The sequence below is a fragment of the Argentina silus genome (assembly GCF_951799395.1).
Source record: "Argentina silus genome assembly, chromosome: 3".
Taxonomy (NCBI): Eukaryota; Metazoa; Chordata; class Actinopteri; order Argentiniformes; family Argentinidae; genus Argentina; species Argentina silus.
The window spans coordinates 12,542,377-12,565,459 of record NC_139657.1 but is presented as its reverse complement, the minus strand read 5'-3'; the positions used below and the strand labels follow the sequence as shown (position 1 = coordinate 12,565,459).

General features: G+C 45.2%; 2 protein-coding genes across 2 annotated transcripts in view; both read left to right on the top strand.

Annotated features, from left to right (window-relative positions):
* Positions 1-4,722, top strand: part of syt7a (synaptotagmin VIIa) — a gene marked incomplete at its 5' end in the record, with an annotated part of 61,410 nt that extends 56,688 nt beyond the window's left edge. Inside the window, 6 exons of the mRNA XM_083666031.1 lie at positions 522-630; positions 2,543-2,810; positions 3,056-3,225; positions 3,579-3,693; positions 4,163-4,362; positions 4,600-4,722. Of these exons, the coding sequence (XP_083522157.1) occupies positions 522-630; positions 2,543-2,810; positions 3,056-3,225; positions 3,579-3,693; positions 4,163-4,362; positions 4,600-4,704 (967 nt within the window). The 3' untranslated portion in view covers positions 4,705-4,722. The remainder of the gene's footprint in view (positions 1-521; positions 631-2,542; positions 2,811-3,055; positions 3,226-3,578; positions 3,694-4,162; positions 4,363-4,599) is intronic.
* Positions 4,723-18,200: 13,478 nt separating this feature from the next.
* saxo4 (stabilizer of axonemal microtubules 4) lies at positions 18,201-20,820 on the top strand (the record flags this gene model as incomplete). Its single annotated transcript, XM_083666439.1, has 10 exons — positions 18,201-18,291; positions 18,487-18,604; positions 18,738-18,882; positions 18,977-19,037; positions 19,125-19,234; positions 19,822-19,887; positions 20,065-20,151; positions 20,264-20,335; positions 20,535-20,629; positions 20,715-20,820. The coding sequence occupies 10 exons, from the start codon at positions 18,201-18,203 to the stop codon at positions 20,818-20,820; spliced, it is 951 nt and encodes a 316-aa protein (XP_083522565.1).
* Between the last annotated feature and the right edge of the window lie 2,263 nt (positions 20,821-23,083).

Genomic DNA, 23,083 nt, shown 5'->3' with positions numbered 1-23,083 from the left:
TATACATGTGACTTTACATGTCTGTCTCGTCTGTGTGTATAGGGCCATGTTTGTTGTTTGTCTGTGTTAATCCAAAGGAATTCCAGGCTCATCTACAATAGTATGATAGTGGAATGTTTGTTGCGTTCAGCAACTAAACAAGGCTGTTGGGTAATCCTTGCTGGAGGTAACTTGCTTTTTTGCCAGGGGACATTTTAGATGCTCTGGCCAGTGGATATTTGGGTTGCTTATCCCTGAATGTACCACATCTTAACACATCTAACAGCTCTAATGTCAAACTACCCTAAATTCTGTCACCCCTACTTTTCTTTTCTCAATTTGGCCGACTTTATAGGCTCTGTCCATGATCTCTAGGTAAAGTGTCCGTTTTCAGACCTCCAGGCTTTGCTTAGACTCAACATGCCTGGTAGCATGCCTGGGCTGGGCTCATGGACACTGTCAGTCTCCGGAGGTTGGACTTGCAGCAATAGCAGGTCACCTGCCTGGCTTCACCCCTGGTCACCCTGTTCTCTTCCCCACAGAGTCGGGGGCAACAAGCCAGTCAACAGCCCCAAGGGCCATCCCCCGGATGCTGACGGCCACTCCTCTGTGACCGACCTGGCCAACTCCCTCACTAGTGAGATGGTGATGGTAAGACACCTCTCGAGCCCCACTCTAATCACTCCCACAATCACAATGTGTGTGTGTGTGTGTGTGTGTGTGTGTGTGTGTGTATGTGTGTGTGTGTATGTGTGTGTGTATGTGTGTGTGTGTGTGTATGTGTGTGTGTGTTTGTGTATGTGTGTGTGTTTGTGTGAGTGTATGTGTGTGTGTGTGTGTGTGTGTGTGTGTGCGCGTGCACACGTGTGCATGTGTGTGTGTTTGTGCGCGGTGTGTGTGTGGTGTTCTCATCCATCCCCGCGGCTCTCCAGCTGTAAAGAAGGTGACCCTCCATCATTAGGGGTCGCTGCCTACTGCTGAGTCATCATGCCCATGGAGGCCATGTTGATTCAAAGGCCCCACAGTTACACATAAGAGAATCACACGAGAGACAATCACACAGACAATTATCAGTCATGCCAGAGCTGGACTCATCCAAGGTGAATCACTCTGTGTGAACAATAACTGTAACGTAGTAGCCTAGTGTAAAATTCCCCTCAGACCACACTGGACATGTCGCGTCTCCCTTAGATAAGCTTCTGCTAGCCTCAGCAGAGTCGCTCCCACTGTTGTCTATGAGACATGCCAGACCGGCTCTGTGAGCAGCACGGCCTCACGTGTGGCTTACGGCACTGCAGCGCAAGTTTAGGACTCCAGTCTATTTTTGCCTTCCCAAGTCCTGGTCTCCCGCTTGACTGGCAACACGCTTCTGTCATGTGCCTGGTGCAGCATTCCCAGCCTATCCGTGTCGGGACACAAACGTTCCACTTACGCGACATGCCCAGTGGGGTTTGGGGGTTAGACACACAATATCGTTTCAAATGTCATTGTCTGACAAGAACAATGGGTTCTTATTCACACGGGTGTCAAGGTAATGGCTCTTTTTCGTATTTGTTTCATGTTAACTTCAAACTTTCAAGTGTAAAGGCTTGACCTCTACCACGAAGGCCGACATACGTAGAGAGATAATGCTCAGATTCAGAGTGTGTGTTCGTAGGCACATACCTGGTCCAGCCAGTCTGTTTGGAGCATCATTAGAGCATGGGTTGGTTTTAGGAGCTGCTCTCTACAGCTAAGTGGGCTGATGGCCTGCTGCTGTGTTTCCTCCTACTCACATCCATCCGTTCCAATGCCTGCCAACCTGACAGAGGAAGAGAGGGAAAGAGATAAAAAGAGAGAAAGAAAGGTGGAGCCACAGGGAGGGGGAGCCACGGGGAGAATACAATGCAGGGATAATGACAGCCGCAAGTGCAGGAAGTCAACCTTGGGCTGTGCCTCATGCCCCATTCTCTCTCTCTCTCTCTCTCTCTCTCTCTCACTTTCTCTCTCTCTCTCTCCTCTGTCCGCTGCTGTTTCTATCAGATAGCAGCCTTTTAGGGCTCAACAATGATAAAGCAGCCAGAGAGTGGCTGAGAGAGAGAATGGGTAGACTAAAGCTGTCTATCTGCAATCTGAGCGCCTCCTGCCTCTTAAGAACATTAGTGAGGAAATTAAACTCTGTCAGTCTGCTTAATGTCAAATGCGTCTCTCACAGTGGGCATCCTCCACATGCCCATGATAGAACGAGAGCTCAAACAATCTGCCCCCCCCCACTCCCCTCCTCCTCCGCCCTGTGTGTGTGTGCGTGTGTGTGTGTGTGTGTGTGTGTGTGTGCGTGCGTGCGTGTGTGTATGTGTGTGTGCATGTGCATGTATGTGCGTGTGTGTGTGTGTGCGTGTGTGTGTGTGTATGTGTGTGTGTGTGTGTGTGTGTGTGTGTGTGTGTGTGTGTGTGCGCGTGTGCTTGTGTGTGTGTGCGTGTGTGTGTGTATGTGTATGTGTATGTGTATGTGTATGTGTATGTGTATGTGTATGTGTATGTGTAGCTGAATCTGAACCCTGGTCTCCCTGCTCCCACCGTGCAGCTGTCTCCAGGCTCAGAGGATGATGATGGTGAAGGGCCTATCAGTGAGAAGCTGGGGAGGATCCAGTTCAGCGTGGGCTACAGCTTCCAGGACTCCACTCTCACCGTCAAGATCCTGAAGGGCCAGGAGCTGCCAGCCAAGGACTTCTCTGGCACCTCTGACCCCTTTGTCAAACTCTACCTGCTGCCTGACAAGAAGCACAAGCTGGAGACCAAGGTCAAGAGGAAGAACCTCAACCCACACTGGAACGAGACCTTCCTATTCGAGGGTCAGTGCTGTTTTCAATTGTCTTCCCCAATACAAGTGAATGTATAATGGAGACGTGATGCTATTTCAAATCCATGCACACTTGTGTCCAAGTTGTTGGTGGTCCTCCACACTGTTTTATGTCTGGATCTCTCACTCGTTCTGTATTCTCTGTATACCCTTTCCTCTTTGTGTGTGTGTGTGTGTGTGTGTGTGTGTGTGTGTCTCTCTCTCTCTCTCTCTCTCTCTCTCTTCCTCCTCTGTCAGGGTTCCCCTTTGAGAAGGTGAGAGAGCGCACTCTGTACCTCCAGGTGCTGGACTACGACCGGTTCAGCCGGAACGACCCCATCGGTGAGGTGTCCATCCCCATGAACAAGGTGGACCTGGCCCACAACCAGACCTTCTGGAAGGAGCTGAAGCCCTGCATGGATGGCGCTGTAAGACAGGAGGCTGGGTCTGGACACAGAGGAGAGGCAGTGGGAGGGAAGGCCAGAGGGACTGCCTTAATGAGACATGCTGGCTAAGCGCTGATATCTGACTGGCACAGTGTTACAGTGGATTCTGTGTTTATATTCCCTTTTGCATCTTTTAGTTGGAGTCCATAAAGATTGAGCAATATGTGAAACCTCCTCCTTATACACAGGGGGTAGAAGTATTAGTAAATTGTAGTGAATTACCATTTGAACGTCGATTGTGTTGAAGCAGCGAAAAGAGACGAATGGTCCGGTGGTGATGTGTGTGTAAGTGTGGAGGCAGAATAAGTGACTCACGCTGTGTGTGTGTTCCTCAGGGGAGACGAGGGGATCTGCTGGTGTCCCTGTGTTATAATCCCACGGCCAACACCATTACTGTGAACATCATCAAAGCACGCAATCTCAAAGCCATGGATATCGGGGGCACCTCAGGTATTCTGGCTTTGTGTGCTCTGTCTCTCGTCTCTCTCTCTCCCTCTCCCTCACCTCTCTGAGACCCCCCCCCCCCCTGCCCCCCTCCCCCCACCCCCCACCCCCCACCCCCGATCGTATGCAAGTCTGCTCATGCGTTTCTTGTCCTGTCCACACTGTGGAAGGTTACGGTTACAGTCTGGGTCCCTAGGTCCGAGTCACAGGCAGTTCCAACAGTGCGGTGACCTTCTGTGAGTGCATGCTGCTGCATAGCTAACATTATCTTAGGCCTTTAGGCTACAACTGTTTGGTCCAGCTAGATTCTCTGCACAGGGTTGCTTCAGTATGACGACAACATTGAACCATGTAATGTGAGCAGCAGTGGAAGTAGGCTGGTGGAGGGAGAAACCGGGCTCGTTGTAATGCATGGAATGGAATGAGGAATGGGATCAAACCCGTGTGATCTGTCCTGTCTTCCTCCTCACGGCAGACCCCTACGTGAAGCTGTGGCTGATGCACAAGGACAAGCGTGTGGAGAAGAAGAAGACGGTGACGATGAAGCGCTGTCTGAACCCCGTCTTTAACGAGTCCTTCCCCTTCGACGTGCCCGCCCACGTGCTCCGAGAGACCACCATCATCATCACCGTCATGGACAAGGACAGGCTCAGCCGCAACGACGTCATTGGCAAGGTACGACGCCGTTCACACATGCACGCACACACATGCACGCACACACATGCATGCACGCACACACACACACACACACACACACACACACACACACACACACACACACACACACACATATACACAGAGTTCCTGCCTCACCTCCTGTCCTACCTCACCTCCTGAGATAACTTTTGAGTCTAAAACCTATTTTCTCACCACCTGCCCCCCCCCCCCCCCCCTTCTCTGTTTCCCTCTCAGATCTACCTATCATGGAAGAGTGGGCCAGCAGAGGTGAAGCACTGGAAGGACATGATGGGACGGCCGCGTACTAATGTGGCCCAATGGCACGCCCTCAAGGCCTGATCACCCCGCCCACCCTCCCTCAGTCTCCAACATTCCCCCCCCCCTCCCTTCAACCCCCCGTCCTTATGCACCAGACTGACTTGCTGCCAGGCTGCGAAACACGGGTACAATTAGCCATCCGCTCTCTTAACCTTTAAACTCTGTCTCCTCTCGAGCCTCTCTGTCCTCTCTCTCCTTCTCTCTCTCCTCTCTCTTCCTCAGTTTTCTTCTCATTCGGCCCAGTCTTTTTTTTTTCAATGTCTCCCACCTTGCCAATGGTTCCCCTGTTTCTGACTGTCTGTATGTCTGTCTGTCCTTATGCACTTGGCCTGTGGAGATCTGACGTGCTGTTTTGTCTGTTCCTGATCTTTAACTCCATCACTCCTGTCCCCTTATTTGTTGGATCAGTCCTTGTCATCTGTCTCTCCACTTGTACTATATCCTTTCCCCCCCTCGTTTTAAACTTCTTTCTCTTCTTTGGAAAGTGGTTAAATGTTGTTCAGCTGAAGTTGTAGAAAGCAATCAATCTTTTTTGTGATGACTTGAAGACAGCTGGACAGGAGATGGAATTGTTGAGACTTGATGGTGTTGTCTCTCTCCCTCTCTATTTCTCTCTCTCTCACTCTTCTGTTGTATTTCTCTCTTTCTCTCTCTCTCTCTCTCTCTGGCACAATATTAGTGAATCCCCCTTTTCTGGACCCCTTGTCGTCTGTGTGCTGTGGGTACTGTGCTGTAGCTCCAACAAACGTAGACATATAAAAAAGAACAAAAAAAAACAAACTGAACGAACTGAACTGGGATGAAGGGAACACAATAAACTTCCAAAACGGATTGCTCCTGTTTTTCCCAGTCCAAAGCCCTGACATGGAGAGAGAAAAAAGAAGATGAAAACAAAAAATAATAAAAAAAAAAAAACGATGATGTCATTTTTCATAAAGAATCAACAACAGAAGAAACCAATCAAAAATGTTCTTCCAACGTAGAGATGAGAAAAGACGCAAAAAAGGGAGAGTTTCTTTGAGCCGTGCTGTGTATGTGTCAGGGCTTCAGTTCTTTGTGTCACCCTGTGCTCTTGTGTTGTCTTCTTTTGCTGATGGGGGTGTGCTCCTGCAGGAATCCTTGAGTTCCCCCCCAACTCTGCCTTGACCTGTGTGTGGTGTATGGCTGTGTTTAAGTGTGTGTGTTCACAGAAGCGACACACCGTTCAAACTCCGTAGATATCTTCTTCTTCTCTTTTCTCTTTCTCATCTACCGCTCGTATCTCTCTTCTAACTACCATTGTTTCCCCTGCCCCCTCCTTTCTTTTCCGCCCCTCCTTCCGAACGAGGGCACGGGGAGTTTTATCTGCACTTTTTAAAAATGTAATAATAACAATTTAAATGATGATAATAACTATAATAATGCTGATGATGATAATAATGATGACAATAAAGGGAGGAGTGTCTGAAAGGGTGAGCAGTAGGATGGGGGAGGCTACGTCTGGTCTGTGGCAGCTGGGGGGGGTTGGAGATGGAGGGATAGGAGGGTGAGGAGGGATGCAGGGCTCTCATCCTCCTCTCTCTGCTCCTCCCTCTCTCCTCTCTCCTCCCTCTGTGTGTTAAATTAAGGCTGAGCGGATAGATTCCTGGTGGCAGGATGGCGCTGTCTGAAATGTCAGGCCGAGACAGGACAGAGGGACTGTGCTGTGCTATTGTAGGGATGCCGGGCGCTGTTACGCAACGTGGCCGCCAACCGCATGACGGTGCCTGCAGAGCTCCTCGGGAGTTCCTGCCAGATCCACGTCGCTATGTGGTCGTCGTGAGGATGCCAGTGATTGACTGGCGCTTGCCCGGTGAGAGAGAAAGACAGGGCTATGCTTTATGGCTTTGAAATAGAATGTCATAAAGTAGGGGACTCTCTGTTTATGCTGGAGGCTGGGTCCTTTTCTGGCGCAGAAAACACCAAGACTGAGTCATTGCAAAAGCCAAGATGTGACATTAGGATGTCTAGAGATGTGCTATTGTAAGACAGTGAAAGCAAAGGCACAGACATTGCTTTGTATCGCTGAGAGCACTGGGAGCGAGGGCCTGGCAGTGGCGCTGCTGTTGTGCTTGTTCGCAATATGCAGTCAGCTGGGCATTTCTGCTTCCTGGATACAATGATATGATGACACAGCACCATGACTATGTCATTTTCAGACACAAGCACACAGATCACCTGCTCCTTCAACCGTGGGTTCTGTAAGTCATCCAAAGCCTTGTCTCTGTACAAGGCCACGTTTAGATGCAGAACTATCCTAATTGTTGTCTCTATGGAATACCCTTTAGATTATGTAACGCCACACACATGACATTTGAAGGGGCTGATGCAGAAGTAAACATCTGGTCTGCCAACTCATGTGGCAGCCAGCTGTTTGTCTGAGATGGTTCCGCTGAGGGCAACTAACTGGGAACGAGGTGGCAGCTGAATCTGAGGTCACCCATGCCCCATGCCCGGGGCATGAGAGTGGCACTGCAGTGTTCTGACTGGAAGCTGTGTGTGTGTGTGTGTGTGTGTGTGTGTGTGTGTGTGTGTGTGTGTGTGTGTGTGTGTATGTGTGTGTGTGTGTGTGTGTGTGTGTGTGTGTGTGTGTGCGTGTGCCTGTGGGTGTGTGTGTGTGTGTGTGTGTGCGTGTGCGTGTGTGTGTGTAGGCCCTCACAGACACATACCACATGCAGGAAATTCTGCTCGTGCTTGAGAGATGGCTCTCACTGGGATTGTCTGAGTGCTGTCAACAATAGATTATTCATGAATCATTTTCTGAGGTCTCTGATGAAGGGCTTGTTCTTTGAAGTTGGAGATGTGCGTTTAGTTGTCTCTCAGGGTAGGGTAGAGAAGATGACAGGAAAATCACAAATGTGATGATTTGTGTAAACAATGTTTTATGTTTAAAAAAAATATGTGGAAGCATTTTTGTCAGCTGGGGTAAGGATGTGTTTTTCTCTATGATCCGTCTCTTGAGCTCATCAGCTGAGCCGCACAGAAGACCTTGCTCTGCACACCATTGTTTAAGCTGTTGCCACATCCTACAGTGAGCGGCAAAGCCTCCCATCGCATGACCCATGACTCTTTGGGTTTTATGTTTTAATTTGGGTCACTGTATACTCTCGTTGATACCAAGGACTGTGATTTGTAGGAGAACAGAAAACCCATATTGTATGAAAACACACAAACCCATGTTTCCATACAAAAGTGCAGGCAGGACCAGGAGAGGCTGGTGGAGGTCGAAATCGGAGGACAGACTCATTGTAATGCATGGGAAGGAATGAGGAATAGTATCAAAACGGTGTTTGTTGACACGATTCCTTATTCCGTTCCTTGCATTACAATGAGCCCGTCCTCCGATTTCTGCCTCCACTGGTCAGTACCTAGTGTGTGTGTGGGTGTGGGCGTGCGGGGGTGAGAGAGAGAGTGTTGGAGCGTGCGGCCGTGCGCGTGCGAGGCAGCAGCAGTGGGTCTCGTCTTAGACTTGGGCTGGATGCTGTAATGTGCTGAGCCACTCCAGCACCCTTCAGAACAATTGTCCAGCGTTGGAACAGGGCTCCTTGTTTTGACAGCCACTGCCTGGGGTGTCACAGAGCATTACCCTCCCATTAAGTTATCAGAGAGGAGCACAGGCTCCCTCTGTGGGCCTGGGGGCACATTGTTTGGGGAGGTGATCTCAGCTAAAAATAATACTGCAGAGGAGCACACTCACATTAGTCACTCTGCGACTGCAATTCTGGTGGGCTAGGGAGGGAGGGAGGGAGTTGAGGGCACTTCCAGTGGTTAAAGCAGGCAGCTGCCTGATTAACATAACTGAGAAGACCTCTGGCCTCGCTCAGTGTTCTCCTACAGAACATACAGTACAGTATCAGTGTATTGTTGTTGTTGTTGTTGTTGTTGTTGTTGTTGTGTTATTGAGATGGTGTCTTCTGTCCAAGGTGTGGCCAGTGTTGAGGTGAAGATGCACAGGCCAGGATACAGAAGAGGTCACATGAGACATTGTGTGGTTCTGTTCCAGTGGAGGCTGGTGGAGGTAGAAATTGGAGGACGGGCTTATTGTAATGCATGGAATGGAATGAGGAATGGTATCAAACTGTTCTCACTTCACACTGAGATGTGATATGTTGTTAGTGGAGGAGTACATGCAATAATGCAGGGTTTTATTGCTTTGACAAGATCAGTGACACAAGAAAGCACGAAGAATCGTTTGAAAATAAAGAAATAACCTAAGATACAGTATGGTATGCTACCTGTGTTTTTGAAGCACCAAGCTTGCATTTCATATTTTCATCCTGTACCGTATTTTTTTTTTTAACACATCTTGTAATATCACTTAACATTCGACACACCTCCCCATGTTCTATTAGCACAAACGGAAATAGTGAGTGAGAGGGACAGTTCCTCCCCATGGACTCCTCATCTGACATGTTTATTCATGGGTCCCTCCCCCAACTTCATCATTGTCACAACGACCATTCCCTCCCCATGGTTTACCCTGTCTCTCTCCCCTGTCTAAATAACTGAGAGCTTTATTGGCAGAAGAGGTCATGCCAGTTTGCCAAAGGATTAACAAAATATTGTTCTTAGCTTGACTCCGCTGTCTGTCCTTGTCATACCCCCCAGTCCCTCAATTCCTGTCTTATTTCTTTTTTTACATCACTCCTGACCAAGATGGCTGTCACGAGTTGAGTGCTGATGCGTCACTGCATTGGAAAGGTGCCTGGTTTACCATAGCTTAAGCAATATTGGATTATTACAGGTACTTTGAAGATTTGAAGAAACTCGCAGTGGCTGTAGAGGACACTTTGTTATGTGCACTTAACCCAAACCTCTTATGGACCTGCTGTAGTTGGCACTTTGTCATGTAGGTACAGTAAAATGTTGAAAGTTGACTATTTGGTGATATTTTGGTGTGAAGCAGGCTAACCCTGAAGTGAGAGTGGATCTTCTGTGGTGGCCAGTCAGTACAGAAGATGTGAAAGTGTTTGGACTTGTCCAGCCAGACTCCGCCTCCCCTCGCTCACCCGTTCAATTGTTTTAAGCATCTGGTGGAAAACCAATGTGACTTCTCCCAATCAGGGTTCAAGTAAGCATTATTCTGAATGACAACGAAATTAATATGAAAAACAATAATGAGTAATAATACTTTTCATTTACATTTGACTGTTGGTCTGTGTGTATGTATGTGTGTGCTTGGTGTTCTTGTGTTTGGGTTTATTTCTTTAACAAATGCGAGAAGAAAACCCTTTTTCTGTTTTAAGACTTTTTCTGTAAATATTGTTGGTGAAAATTATGAACATTTGTTGTATGCCGCGTTTTCATTTGTCACTTGAAATGATGAAGAAAACAACAATATTCATGATAACAATGGTGTTGATGATGCTCAAGCTGATTATACCTGCCCTTCTTGAATAAGGGCTCTTGATGTCTGCTGTATTTTTGTTGGATGTGAAGTGAGGTTGGGGTGAAAGAGACAAAGGGAGGGAGTGATACCCACCACATCCCAGGCCTACTGTAGCAACTCTGACACAATTCACCGTAAAAAAAACCACTTACAAACTGAGCATGACAATTGATCTTTTGCTTGTTAGATAAATCAGACAACGTTGACAACACAGTACATGAATCTGTGGAAATTGGCGTGCAGGACAGCGCTTGAGTTTTATGACGTATAACGAAGAGCTCCCAGGGTAGTGCTCATGGCCACGTCGGAAGAGGATACAGTATGTGCTCCTCTCATGTCGATCCGCTCTGCCATAGCGGCTTGGCACTCCCTACCAACCCTCTCAGCTCATAGGCTGGGGGATTTACTGTAATGCCATTGTGTTAGAGAGGATTGGCCCTAGATTGACACCAATATGATGCTTCCCTTCACACACCATAAGTACTGTCAGACAGAATGGACTAACCCTCCAATGAATCGATTACCCTAAGGAATGGCCAAATAGGTAAGTTGATCACCCACAACAGAAGGCTTAGTCATTCATAGACCTTGAGTCAGTGTCCTTCCTTGTGCCTGCTATGCTCACTGGCACCAGAGCGGAGGTTCCAGACATCAGTTCCAACATATCCTAGTGCTTGCTTACCAGTCTATTTGCTATTTTGAGACCAAATCTGCCCCCGGAGAAGTACACCGTGCTATGGTGCGGTCATTTGAGCCGCAGGTGTCTGCACACTCCCCTCCCAGTTTTCCATATGCTTGGGCCCTGTGTATCTGGCAGGGCTGGTGAGGCAGGAGAGAGCTTATCAATGTCAGACTGCTTTCACTGCCGTCTGGGCAAGACTAGGACACAGACATGATCCACACAGCAGATAGTCTCTGTAGCTTCAGGACAGCCAGTGGACACAGCCCTGCCTCCCCCTGTAATCTCATCCCTGTGAGGGAGCCCAGGGAGGCCAGTACACACACATGTACTCACATACACACACACACACACACACACACACACACACACACACACACACACACACACACACACACATACACATGTAAACACGTGCACACACACACACACATACACATGTAAACACGTGCACGCACGCGCACACACACACACACACACACACACACACACACACACACACACACACACACATACACACACACACAGATTACAGAGAATATGCTGAAATTGGCTGAGATGGCTGAAAGTCATTTAGCATTTTCCCTAAAAGCACACCCCTGTGGATGTGATTTTTCATTCTTCTCGGCACTCTGGTTAATAATATGTACGCTAAATCACTCATACCAGAATATGAAGTGCAAATTGATTTGGAACTAAATCTTCATTTCATTGCATTATTACACTGAAGCAATTTTCGATTTTGTAAGATTTCGGGAGTGAATAGAATAGGCAGTGTAACAAATTGATTTAGCTTTAGAATGATATTATGAAGAACTTTACAAAGATATTTTACCAATGATTACAGAGAGTAATCAGGAATCACAATAGAAATGTGAACTACAGTTCGTAAGGTTTCAGTTGCTCTGCTGTAGTTCATGACTTTGTCTGTGGATCTAGTTCACTAGCATCAGGGATGTGAAAGGTAAACCCCCCCCTCTCCCCCTTTCTCTCAATCTCTCCTACACCCACCTCCTCAACAAAGAGTGCTCTAACTAACACACAATTGTGATGTGTACAATCTAATTTAATGTATTTATTTATGTATTTTTGCCAACTTTGTATAGTGTATAAATATCTATAAATATATGAAAAATGACAGTACTGTATAGATTTTAGCTGCCTGGTAAAGGTTAATAGTATATACTTGGTAGTCTAAAAGAAAAGGAGTAGATCCGTTCAAAAGCCAGTTATTGAGAACATGCTTTCTGTATACTCTGGTGTCACAGGCCCTTTTTATATTCTAGGTTTCTTTTTGGTTTTGTTTTCATCACCCGGTGGCATCCAAGGTGTTTGTTGTTTCTTCCTTTTGTTTGTTTGTTCGTTTGTTGTTTTTCTTGACGAGACGCAGCGAGGTTCTGGCATCCAGGAGAGTGCATCGGAACGCAGAATGGAACCCTGTGGAGTTGTCTGTTAGGTGTCTGTCTGTCCATGGTAGTGCTAGTGCTCTCTGTACCTCCCTCTGACCCCTCTTCACTAGTGTAGTAGTGTCATGTGATGCAGTGTGTGTTAAGGTGTGGGTTGACCATGTAAGCTGAAGCTGACAGATGCCCTCTCTCTCCTCCTCCCCCTCCTCCTCCTCCTCCTCCTCCTCCTCCTCCTCCTCCTGTCCATGCTGCCTCTATTATCCCTTGCTCATTTTAATCCTCCAGCAAGTATAGATTTCCACTTAGTCCGTCTTATTGTTAATTTGTTCTTCCCACTGAACAGTTCAAGCAGATATATTGCAATGGTTGGACTAATTCTTCAGTAATCCATGTTTCCTCATCAACCTGGGACCCCTCTCATCTGTTACCAGCTCCTGCTCTCATTCCCTCTTCCTCCTCTTCCTCCTCCTCCTCCTCCTCCTCCTCCTCCTCTCACTAAATGTATGCACCCAATACAGTACTGTCTGTACAGCATAGGAGTCCCAGGCTGCGTTCTCTATGGAGACCAGTGGAGCAGAGAGTGATTAAGCACAGGGCTTCTTATACACTGGGAAGAAGTTGTACTAACAGCTCCACAACAGACAGGTCCCCAGCCTGGTGCCCTGCCCCTCTGCTCATCTCCCTGGTGTTAGTGCTGAGAGACAGAAGATACAGTACTGTACTGTAGAGACATTAGACCCAGCCCTGCCTAATGTTCCCATCTCCTCCCCTGACCACACTCCCTGGAGAAGAAGGGCAGCTGTCAGCGCTATGTGCAGAAGCACAAAGTGGCCACGTTCAGATCAGTCAAGTGGTCGCTTTTGATAGCAGTCCAAACACAGTGGACGAGCACAAGCATACTGTACAAGACTCCTCGTCCCCCTTTGCACGCCTACTCGTAACAAGTGTTGACAGTAGCCTTAATTATTGGCCCGACGATGTCAAAATACGGTAAGAGTGGAATGTGCACCTGGAACGGAATATTACCTGTCCTCTCCACACCAAATTTCTTACTCTGAATTCCAATAATGTGTTGCTTGGTTGCTCTGTACATATCAGTGTAGTTATCTGTCGATGTCTGTGTTACAGTAGGGTTAGATTTGGGTTCTTGCTGGGCTGGCTCCATCGACTCCTCCACCCTCCTGCGCCTCCTCACTCTCACTAACTTAAGACTTCATACATTCCATTGATGAGCCATGAGAGAAACACACATAGCGGCATTTGGACAACATGAATGCTGGGGGAGAAACTGCACAGAGACTTAACCACAGTCAGACATCTCCATGGCAACCATGCTAATAATGGACACAACCTTTTGTGTGTTCACTGCCCCTCTCTCTCTCTCTCTCTCTCTCTCTCTCTCTGTGCACCCTATCCCTGAGACCGCACACTTAACCTGAGGAGCTGCAGACACACCTCTCTGCCCCCTCCAACACCGCCCCCGCCCTGACCCCATTGGCTCTGAGAGGACACTGTGTCACTGGCCCACCAGCCAGCTTTGGGGAGCCACGAGTCTGTCCCACTGAGGTGTGTGTACAGCCATATGTCTCCAGTTACCTCCAGGCCCTACACCTTAGAGTGGCTGCTAGGTGGGGTGAGGTGGGGGTGGGAGAGCCCTCGGGGAGAGGGCAGAGAGGCCGGTCTCTGTGGGCACATTCTGGGTCAGGAGGGAAGGGACTGGCGGCGTCTTGAGGTCAAGCCCAGCAGCACTTTGGTTTTGCGTTCCATGTTTTTTAGCCTCTCCTGTTTTTTTGGCCGAGCGGACTGTGATCTTACTGGTTGATTTTCCCGTCCACCTCCGCCCATCTGTGTGATTGGGTGTGTTGGCTGGGCGGTACTATGGAGCTGAGCTCTGATTTTGTTCCATATTAAAGAATCATTTTTACTACTACAGGTATGGACTCTCATTGATTTGGGTGAATGGGGGTTTCATACACCGCTGACAAGGGGGTTGATGGGGTTATGTTTTGAATATGTTAACAGGGAATTTTACACACACCGGTGCATACTGTATAAAGTATACACACATATGCATGTAATGTGAAACTTTACAAACTATAATAACAGCAATTTTAATTTAACATGCACACCCATTTGTTGTTAGTTTAAGACTGCAATTTGCAAGGCTCAGTGCTCTAATCTTTAGAGTGTAATGTTGCACAAATAATTTCTTTCTGGCAGAAGGCTTCTGCCCTGAATAATACACCATCCAACCGCCTGGCAGATTAATCAGACTGTTACATGCTGTATTCAAAGGGAATTCTTCATGCACTGCCAAGATGAAGATAGATAATGTAATTAACTTTTACAGTGTTCATACGTTTGGTTTGAATTTGGGTGCTTGCAATCATCTCAATAGCTTCTTGTGTGCATGGTTGTTTCTCAATTCAATTGTGCACAGTAATTTCATGAATAATTGAAAGAACATTGTAACGCTGTATTTGTATCAAACGACCGTATGCTTGTGTGTTTACCGTTGGTTTAACATGAGGTACTGATCAAGCTATGTTCTTATACTACATACAAATGTGTAAGCCTACATGCATTTCTATTCTGAAAATCTCGATTTTGATCCACTTTGCTCAAACCGTACAGTACCTTTTTAGTATGGCGTGCACAAAAGCCGATTGAAAGCCAAAATGAGAAAAGTTGACTACGCAACTCCAAGCTGTCTGCACATGATTTGCCTATTAACTACATGAACAGAGGAGAGGAAGAGAGAATGAGATAAGTCTCAGAACAGACGAGAGCCGCTGGAGCAGAGAGTATACCTCTGAGAACTGTCACAATAAAGGGAGGCCAATGGAACCAGATCTGACCAGATCTGACTCTCTGCATCATTCTAAATGTTAATTATGTAGTATTCAGGAATAGAAGACATAGAGAAAGATTATTAAAGTGACGAGAGAAATCACTAAGGATTCCTCTCACAGCGGGAGTGAGTGAACTGCAGTGAATGTGGACGGTGGGGGGAGTAGAAACCAGACGGGCACACAGACGGACAACACCCCCAGCTAAGCTCCTGCAGACAGGGGCCATAGTGTTGTCCCTCTCTGAACCACAACAGACGGCTGCAGGCAAGCCAAGCACATCACGCGACGGGAGACCCTTGCTCACATCACATCAGGCTATTTTTAGTTACGCTGCACCCACCTTTTCCTCTCCTTTGCGCCCTCGTTACCGTCTCTCTGTAGGCCATGCAGGTGTGAATGAGATCACAATAGCAAGCAGTGATTTATTTCAAGAGGGCTAATTGTTACCATCAGGTATATTTGTGGACATCTATGGCCACCATTTGTTTATTCTGGGTTTGATCTAAAAGCTTGCATGATTGATAATATGGCATCATTTACAGGACCACCTTTGTGTTTATATTTAATTTATCGAGCTCAGCTGGGCCACAGTAGTCATTAGATGTGTTAATTATACATTAGCACACAATAATACCAGCTTACATGTGAAGATGGATGAGTGTGATTCTGTTGATAATATGCTTACTGTGAGGGCAAAATAAACGGAATTCTCAATGATCCAGACATTTCCCTGTAGTTGTTTTTTTGGGGGATGGATAATAAGTATTTCCAGGCTTGGCATGACCCTCTCTGTATAGCAGACAGAGAAAGACAAAGGATTTGTACTTCTGTAAGCAGCAGCTGAGCAGAGATAGGCAGTGATGGCTCCCAGCACTGGAGGACAGATGAGGGCGGAGGAGAGAGAGAAGCAAAGTGATGTGACAGAGGTAGAGAGTCAGTGCGCATCTGGGTGAGAGAATGGGATGTGGGAAAGGTGTGGAAGTGAGAATTAAAGAGAAAGCATGGACACACTGTACTGTGTGTATATGATTATGTGCTGTAACTGTAGGCTATGGATGCCTCATTGAAAGGTATATGAATCCCATAGATGACGCAGGCTGTCACATTAAGAAGACAGATGTAACCCTGCCCTTACAGCCACAGAAAACCACAAATACAACTGCTCCTCAAGGTGGTATAACAAGCTTGTGTTTCATTGGCTGTAGCTTTGTCATCCACATAATAAAGGCATGTCTTCAAACTCCTAATGTATTTGCATGAAATTGGGTTATTGAATTTACACACACAATTTCCACCTGAAGTAAATCCTTCATTCTCGCCACAGGTAATGATGTTTAATCCTCCCTGTGGAGATCACACAGTGCTGTAAACTGACTGGTTTTTGGGCTTGTGGCCTTGTGGCCTTCAGGCTAGCATGATAGTGGGTTGGCTGAGTAACTGGGGGGGGTTGTGTTGCCCTCCTGGAGCCAAGCAGTGGGACGCTTCAGCAGAACATTCTCTGGGACTCAGAAGAAGCTGCTGTCGCCTCTTATCAGCCTCAACCGAACCTCAATATGCCACATTCGGTAGTGGAAAAAGCAGGAAAAGTGACATTATTTTTTAGCAAGCAGAAAATGATAAAGATAAGATAAGCAAACACATTTTTTTCCCTCTTCTGTTGCTTCTTTACTGCCGTTCTAAATACATAAATGAATATGTTATAACTATTCCTCAAACTATTCATTGAAGTAGCTCATGTGCAGTATGAAAAAAAATATATATATATATTTGGTTATGAGGACATAAACTGTAATCATAGACCAGCTGCCAGTGACAGTACAGTATTTTTATCACATTAATCATTGTCATAATAATAGCCTTACAGTGGACAGCCTCACAAGATTGTTGTTCATGATGTTGCTAAGGACTTTACTAACCAATCAACTCACCACTTCATGTTGACTTAATGTTGATTAAGTGAATTAATTATGTGGCGTAATCATTTGAGCAGAAAGCCACCTCACCTTGTTCAAATAGGTTGTGTGGAAAGGACTGTAAATGTTTAGGCCCTTCCAGTACAATTGTGGCATGACACCGCCATCTAGTGGCTGAGTCATGATTCATGCCACATTCTTTATGCTAAGGTGCACTTCGGTGTTTTGGTGTCAATTAACGATGTCATAATATTGATGTCATGAAGAAATAGGCCTATAAAGTCTATTGTCGTGCGCGAAGTCGAGATGGTTAGTCGTTTTTATTTTTTTTACCCGAACTCCCAGTAGAATAGTAACTCGACATTTTCTGTAGTGTATTGGCCTATAAACTCCAATTGCACTGACAATTAATATTTCATCTTTATATTTTAAGTAGTCGGCAAACAGTTTTGCACACGTTTTGGCATCGTTTCTTTATCAATATTTCACGTGCAAGATTCTTTCCTGGCATTCTCCATTGTGACCCGATCCTTCTCAGCTGTGATGTGGCCACGTCTCCGTAGCAACGGTATCACGGAGACGTCCCGATCCCGCCAGAAAAGCACCAGCGCGAGACAGGTAGGCAAGCAATCAGACCACCTGGAGAGACAGGTAACGGGAAATGGTCGTTTCTATCCTTGTCAAGTGTTTTTTGTCGTTCAATATGCACATATTTAATCAATGCAATATGCACATATTTAATCAACTCGATTTGCAAATCGTCATGATATCATAGCCTAATAATTATACTGGGTGTTGTTCTAACTTTTCCTTTTATTGTGCATGTTTTTCTCCCATCATGCATGATAGATTGCATATTAAAACAGTAGGCTATCAGTATCACTTTAATTTACGGTATAAAAATAACCAGGTATTATGTAGAAACTGCATGATAAATGACAGTTACACATTAGTTACACTTTTACTGAGGACTCGTTGGTTTCCAATTGTTGAAATCTGGAGTTGTTTGAAATTGCTTTAAGTAGGCTACATATTGTAACTACATGATTTCCTAGTATATCTTGTAAATATCAGTGGAAACAGTGTCATACAATAAAGTGCAACCCAAACTTCTATATGGCTTTTTAAACTAAAGCCCTGTTACTGTGGGTCTCTTTTTCTCACTTATGGTTGGAGTACAGCCTACAAGAGGCTTTGTTGTTTGTGGAGCTTTCCATTGCATCAGTCCAGTCACAGATGGGTGGGCAGGTGGAAATAGCCATGCCTGTTCTTAGAGCAACAGGCCATCCCGGGGGGCGGCTGACAAACAGCTCACTTAACCTCTACTGCACTTCGTACAAGGCCTCTTTTGGTGAGAAAATAGTTTGGATATGACATGCAGTGACTTGATTCTATGATAGCATAATTACTGTATGCACATACAGAAATTGTACTCACACTCAATGAAACATTATTTGTATTCATAACAAAACAAAGCAAAATCTCTTTGATCCATTGTGTGTAACATCCATGCCCCCAACTCTAACCACATTCATTTGTCTCACAGGCAAAGAGGGCTTCAGCCCTTGTTTGGGACATCATTATGGGACAGGCTACTCTGCTAACCTAAGACCAGCTGTATACTACAGCCCAAGTTTAGACTACAGTGACAACCCTCAGCTTGGGTAAGACTCGGGGCAGGTGAGGGCTATCTTCGCAGGTGAAGACTGGATGTGTTGATAGTGCTCCCACACTAACACTCACAATAATATGGAATGACAACAATACATAACGTGAGTGTATTTTTGTCCTGTACAGGCTGTCTCTATTGAACAACTTGCAGTCCCAGACCAAACGTCATTTCCAGCCCTTGATCTGGCCTGATGGCTCAGAGGCCATGCCCCGGCCAAGTGGCAGGGTCAGAGAGAGTGGCTACCTTCAACTCAGGACTCGCCCTAAAGCAGTGAGAGAGACAGGAAAAGAGCAGAACATAGACAAAATGGAGGGACCTAGATGGGAGATTCTGTCAATATTCATGTCTCTCCTCTCTTTTCCAGAGTGCATCTCTCCAGACAGAATATAAGGAGTACTTTGTGCCCCATCGGCCCAGACCACCAGGTACACAGAGGGGCAGTATGGTGTAGTTGAATATGATATTTTGTTCCATCTCATGAATTACATATTTGCTATTTCTGTATTTGTCAGTTTCACAGAAGCACCAGCTAGTGGGTGACAAGGGAGAGAGTGGCTTCACTGAGGGAACGACTCTTCAGCCAAATACATTTCTGCCTCAAAATAGCTACTTGGTTAGTGCTGTGTCAAGATGTTAAAGGCTATGAATTATGAATATGCAAGGTCACATATTGACACTTGCTACATTGTTATTGACAGACAACCTAAACCTTTATAAATGGTTAGTATTTTTAAAATCGCTATACTGTAGATGTATTGATAGTGTTTTAGTATGTAATAACATGTATTAACAACTATTTCCTTTCACTGCATGCATATTTGAAGAGTTTCATTTCAAAAGCTATTCATGTGCAAAAGTGTTACATTTATCATAACAAATCTTAATATTCAAGATTGATTACAACTTCAAAAATACGATAATTATGTAAGCAAATAACATAACATAACTGTCCAATGTATTATAAAGATTTGCTGTGTCATGACAGCAATCATTTTAAAAGAAAGAATGTGATATATATATATATTTTTAAATGATGAATATAGCGTTTTGCAATGAAACTCTTCATTTAGAACTATAGCTACTATAGTTTAGTTTTTCATTCCCAGCTGTGCGTACAGTATAGTTCTTTTTCTGACTTTTACCCCCAATGTGTTATCACCCTGTCGTCACGCTGTAGGCCTACTGTTTGTTTTATTTTATTTTCATCAGGGTGACCCTCGTCATACAGAGAACTCTGTTATGAAAGCTGACTTCCTGCCTATATCCTTCCTTCAGGTGCACTCAGCTTCCATGTCACAGTCAATATGTATCCATCTCTCACGCTGTCTCTTTACGCAGTATGCAGCACTTACTGCCGCTTGTGGAGAGTGTCAGTGAATGAAACTGAAAGCATTTAGTTAGCCTGTAAAAGGTTTGTGTTTGACCAGTATCTGTTTACGGTATGTGCCTCAGGGCTCTGAAATGTTCCCTAGATTGGTGAGCCGCGGCCCTAGAGAGACAGGTTTCACCAGAGACACTGTGGATCCTCTGGCCTGCCCAGTATGTAGCCCAACCCTTATGTTGCCTCTCCCTGATCCTGTCAAAATGTACCTTTAAATAGATTCACATTGGAAAAGATAATGATGTTACAGCATCTAAAACTTGATTTTAGGCTTCCCTGCTACCCGGCTCTCATACCCACAAGGGCAGTTCACCTGCTGAAAAGAATTCTATTGGGATGAAGGTTAGACTGATTTCATGTTAATGAACACTGATGACATACTGTACAGTAAACATGTGTTTGTTGTAAGGGTAAACAACATTTACATGTAGTGAAGGTTATTTACGGAAGTAATGAAAGTAATGAAGGTTATACTGTATGGCTTGTTGGTACAGTTTACAAGCTGTCAATTCTGTGTGTGATGAGATGTATTTGTTGACAGGAACACTCAGGGTTCATTCTCAACACTCCCAACCTCAGAACTCTCTCACATACACCATCCGACCCCTCACGTTTCCTTACTCACTATCAAAGCAGGTAAGTCTGCTTTTGTGTGTGACAATATAATGTTGATCATTTATCTAAGGCACTGCTTACCAATGTAAGTACGACATATTTTTAGGTTTTGTGATGGTTCCGCATTGGAAAAGCTGAGGGCTGGCTGGACCAGGGGAGGTATACATAAGCATAGGAGGAATGGTTACACTGGGCGAGACACAGACAGGTAGGTGAAACATACTATCACAGTCATGCAGTCACACACACACACACACACACACACACACACACACACACACACACACACACACACACACACACACACACACACACACACTGTACTAATATGCAGTTCAGTTACCCCAGCAATGTTGTGGACAGTGTGCCCTCCTTTGACTCATGTTACCTCTCTTTCACAGGTTTAACCTTTGGGGATAATGACACAGACTTCTGAGGTACTGACCCAAAGCCAAAGATCAGATTGCCTATACCGCTATCTTTTAAACTTGCTCATGGATGCATACATCAACACACAATTATCCATGCTCAGCTGACAATGTGCTGTACTGTATTTCCATCTCAATAAAATGTTGCTTCTGTCAGTTTGGCTGAATTCACACATAGCTTGCTGTCCATTCTGTTCTGAACTCTCAACACTTTTAAGTGGTGTTTACTCTCTCATGGAAGGGGCCATTCGTTACCATAGCAATGTCCATTTCATGAAAATGTGAATTTGCAAAAAAAATACTGTACAGTGAATCATTTTTCTGTACTCATGCACTCAAAAAGTGTTGGTTGAAGGGTAATACTTTAGTTGTGTGTGATGTCTATGTCCTTCTGTTCATGTGAAAGGCTTCCTGTGTCCTTCTGTTCATCTGAGACAGTCCTGTGAAGTGGGCCATGTAATAGGTGAAAGTGGGAGGCCAGCCATGAAAGAGATGAGCAATTGTGGTTTCTGCAGATGTTATGTCCTTGACCTACAGAGAATGTAAGAAGTATAAACTAATGAGCAAAATAATTATATTCAGACCGAGTGTGCCACAGATTCCCGTGAAGGTCTGGCATTTGTCAAAGTGTTTATCCACCCAGTCATAGCTATGGAATGAGGACCAGTATACTGATCCTGTGTAGGATCATGCTTAAACAGCATCATAGCATGTGTCATATACTGGCAGTAGAAATACTACTGGTACGCCAGCCTCTCAAAATGTGCAGTAGTTTTACTGACTGTATCTACAGTAGTAAAAACAAACAAGGACTTACTACGTCAAAACATGAGACACATAAAAACACACTAAATGCCTTACACTGCATCATTCATTGTCAGCTCAAGGGTAGATCATTTGTTTTAATAGGTTTCTGAAGTGGCTTTCTAGAAATTAAATGAGACAACAAGGTTGTTTTTTTTCCCACTATAACCCCCTGGAGGTTTTAACAACTGTATGTTGTCCTTGGTCCGTTTAAACGGTCTGTAAAAAGTACAGATGGGGCATATAATCTGAGAGTTGATCTTTAAGGATAACGCTGGTTTCAAACAGTCTTTAAAAGGATATCAATGAAGGTACGACTCTGCGGCCCCACATAAGGTGTCTCTGGTTGGTTTAACATTTGACTCCAATACAGGCACACAGCAATAGATCTAGATACAGCTGCGACTGCTACGATTCCATCCATAAATATTTCAACAGTTGGATAAATATTTTACCCTTTCAATGAGATGTGAGAAATAAAAGATTGAGAGAGAGGATAGTACTGCACATACTGTATGAGCCCCAGAGGGATAATGAAAACAAGGAGAGAGAAGGGATGAGAGCTAGAAGAAGTGGCTTATAGATACAGTAATGTGGGGGAGACAGACTGAAAGGCCTTCTAAGAAGGAAGTACAAACACATCCGGGGTCAGATATTACCCCTTCTCCTCATTCTTCTGAGCATTACCTCCAAAGTGTTCTCTTCTTTGTTTTTTTTGGGTGACATTCCATCTCATGTTTAAAACGTCTCAGTTGACATGCCTTTTATGGAGAAGTACCCCAGCTATTCACCCCTCTCCCATCCTCCTCCTTCTCCCTCACTATTTTGGCACAGACATACCCATACGACTGCTAACACTCCACATTGGCAAGGGAGAGAGGTTGACTTTTGTTTAGGGTGTAATGAATACTTTGCAAATGATTCAAATACATACGACACACAAAGTGTCACGCAGTAGTCTGTAAACGAGAGAAATGGCGGAGATAAGATTACAACAACAGTAAATGGTACATTACAGAGATTGTGTACGCAACCCCATTTACTTCTAACTACTGTAATGCGGTAAATCTAGATGATTTCTGTTCCATTTATGTAGCTGAATGCCAACTGCCATCTCTCTAGTCTCCTGTAATGTATGAATGATTGACACAAACCTGATATACTCAATGATTATTTAATGAGGCAAGATTAGGTTTCCTGTGCACACATAATGGAATAGACAATGACAATACTGTATCACATT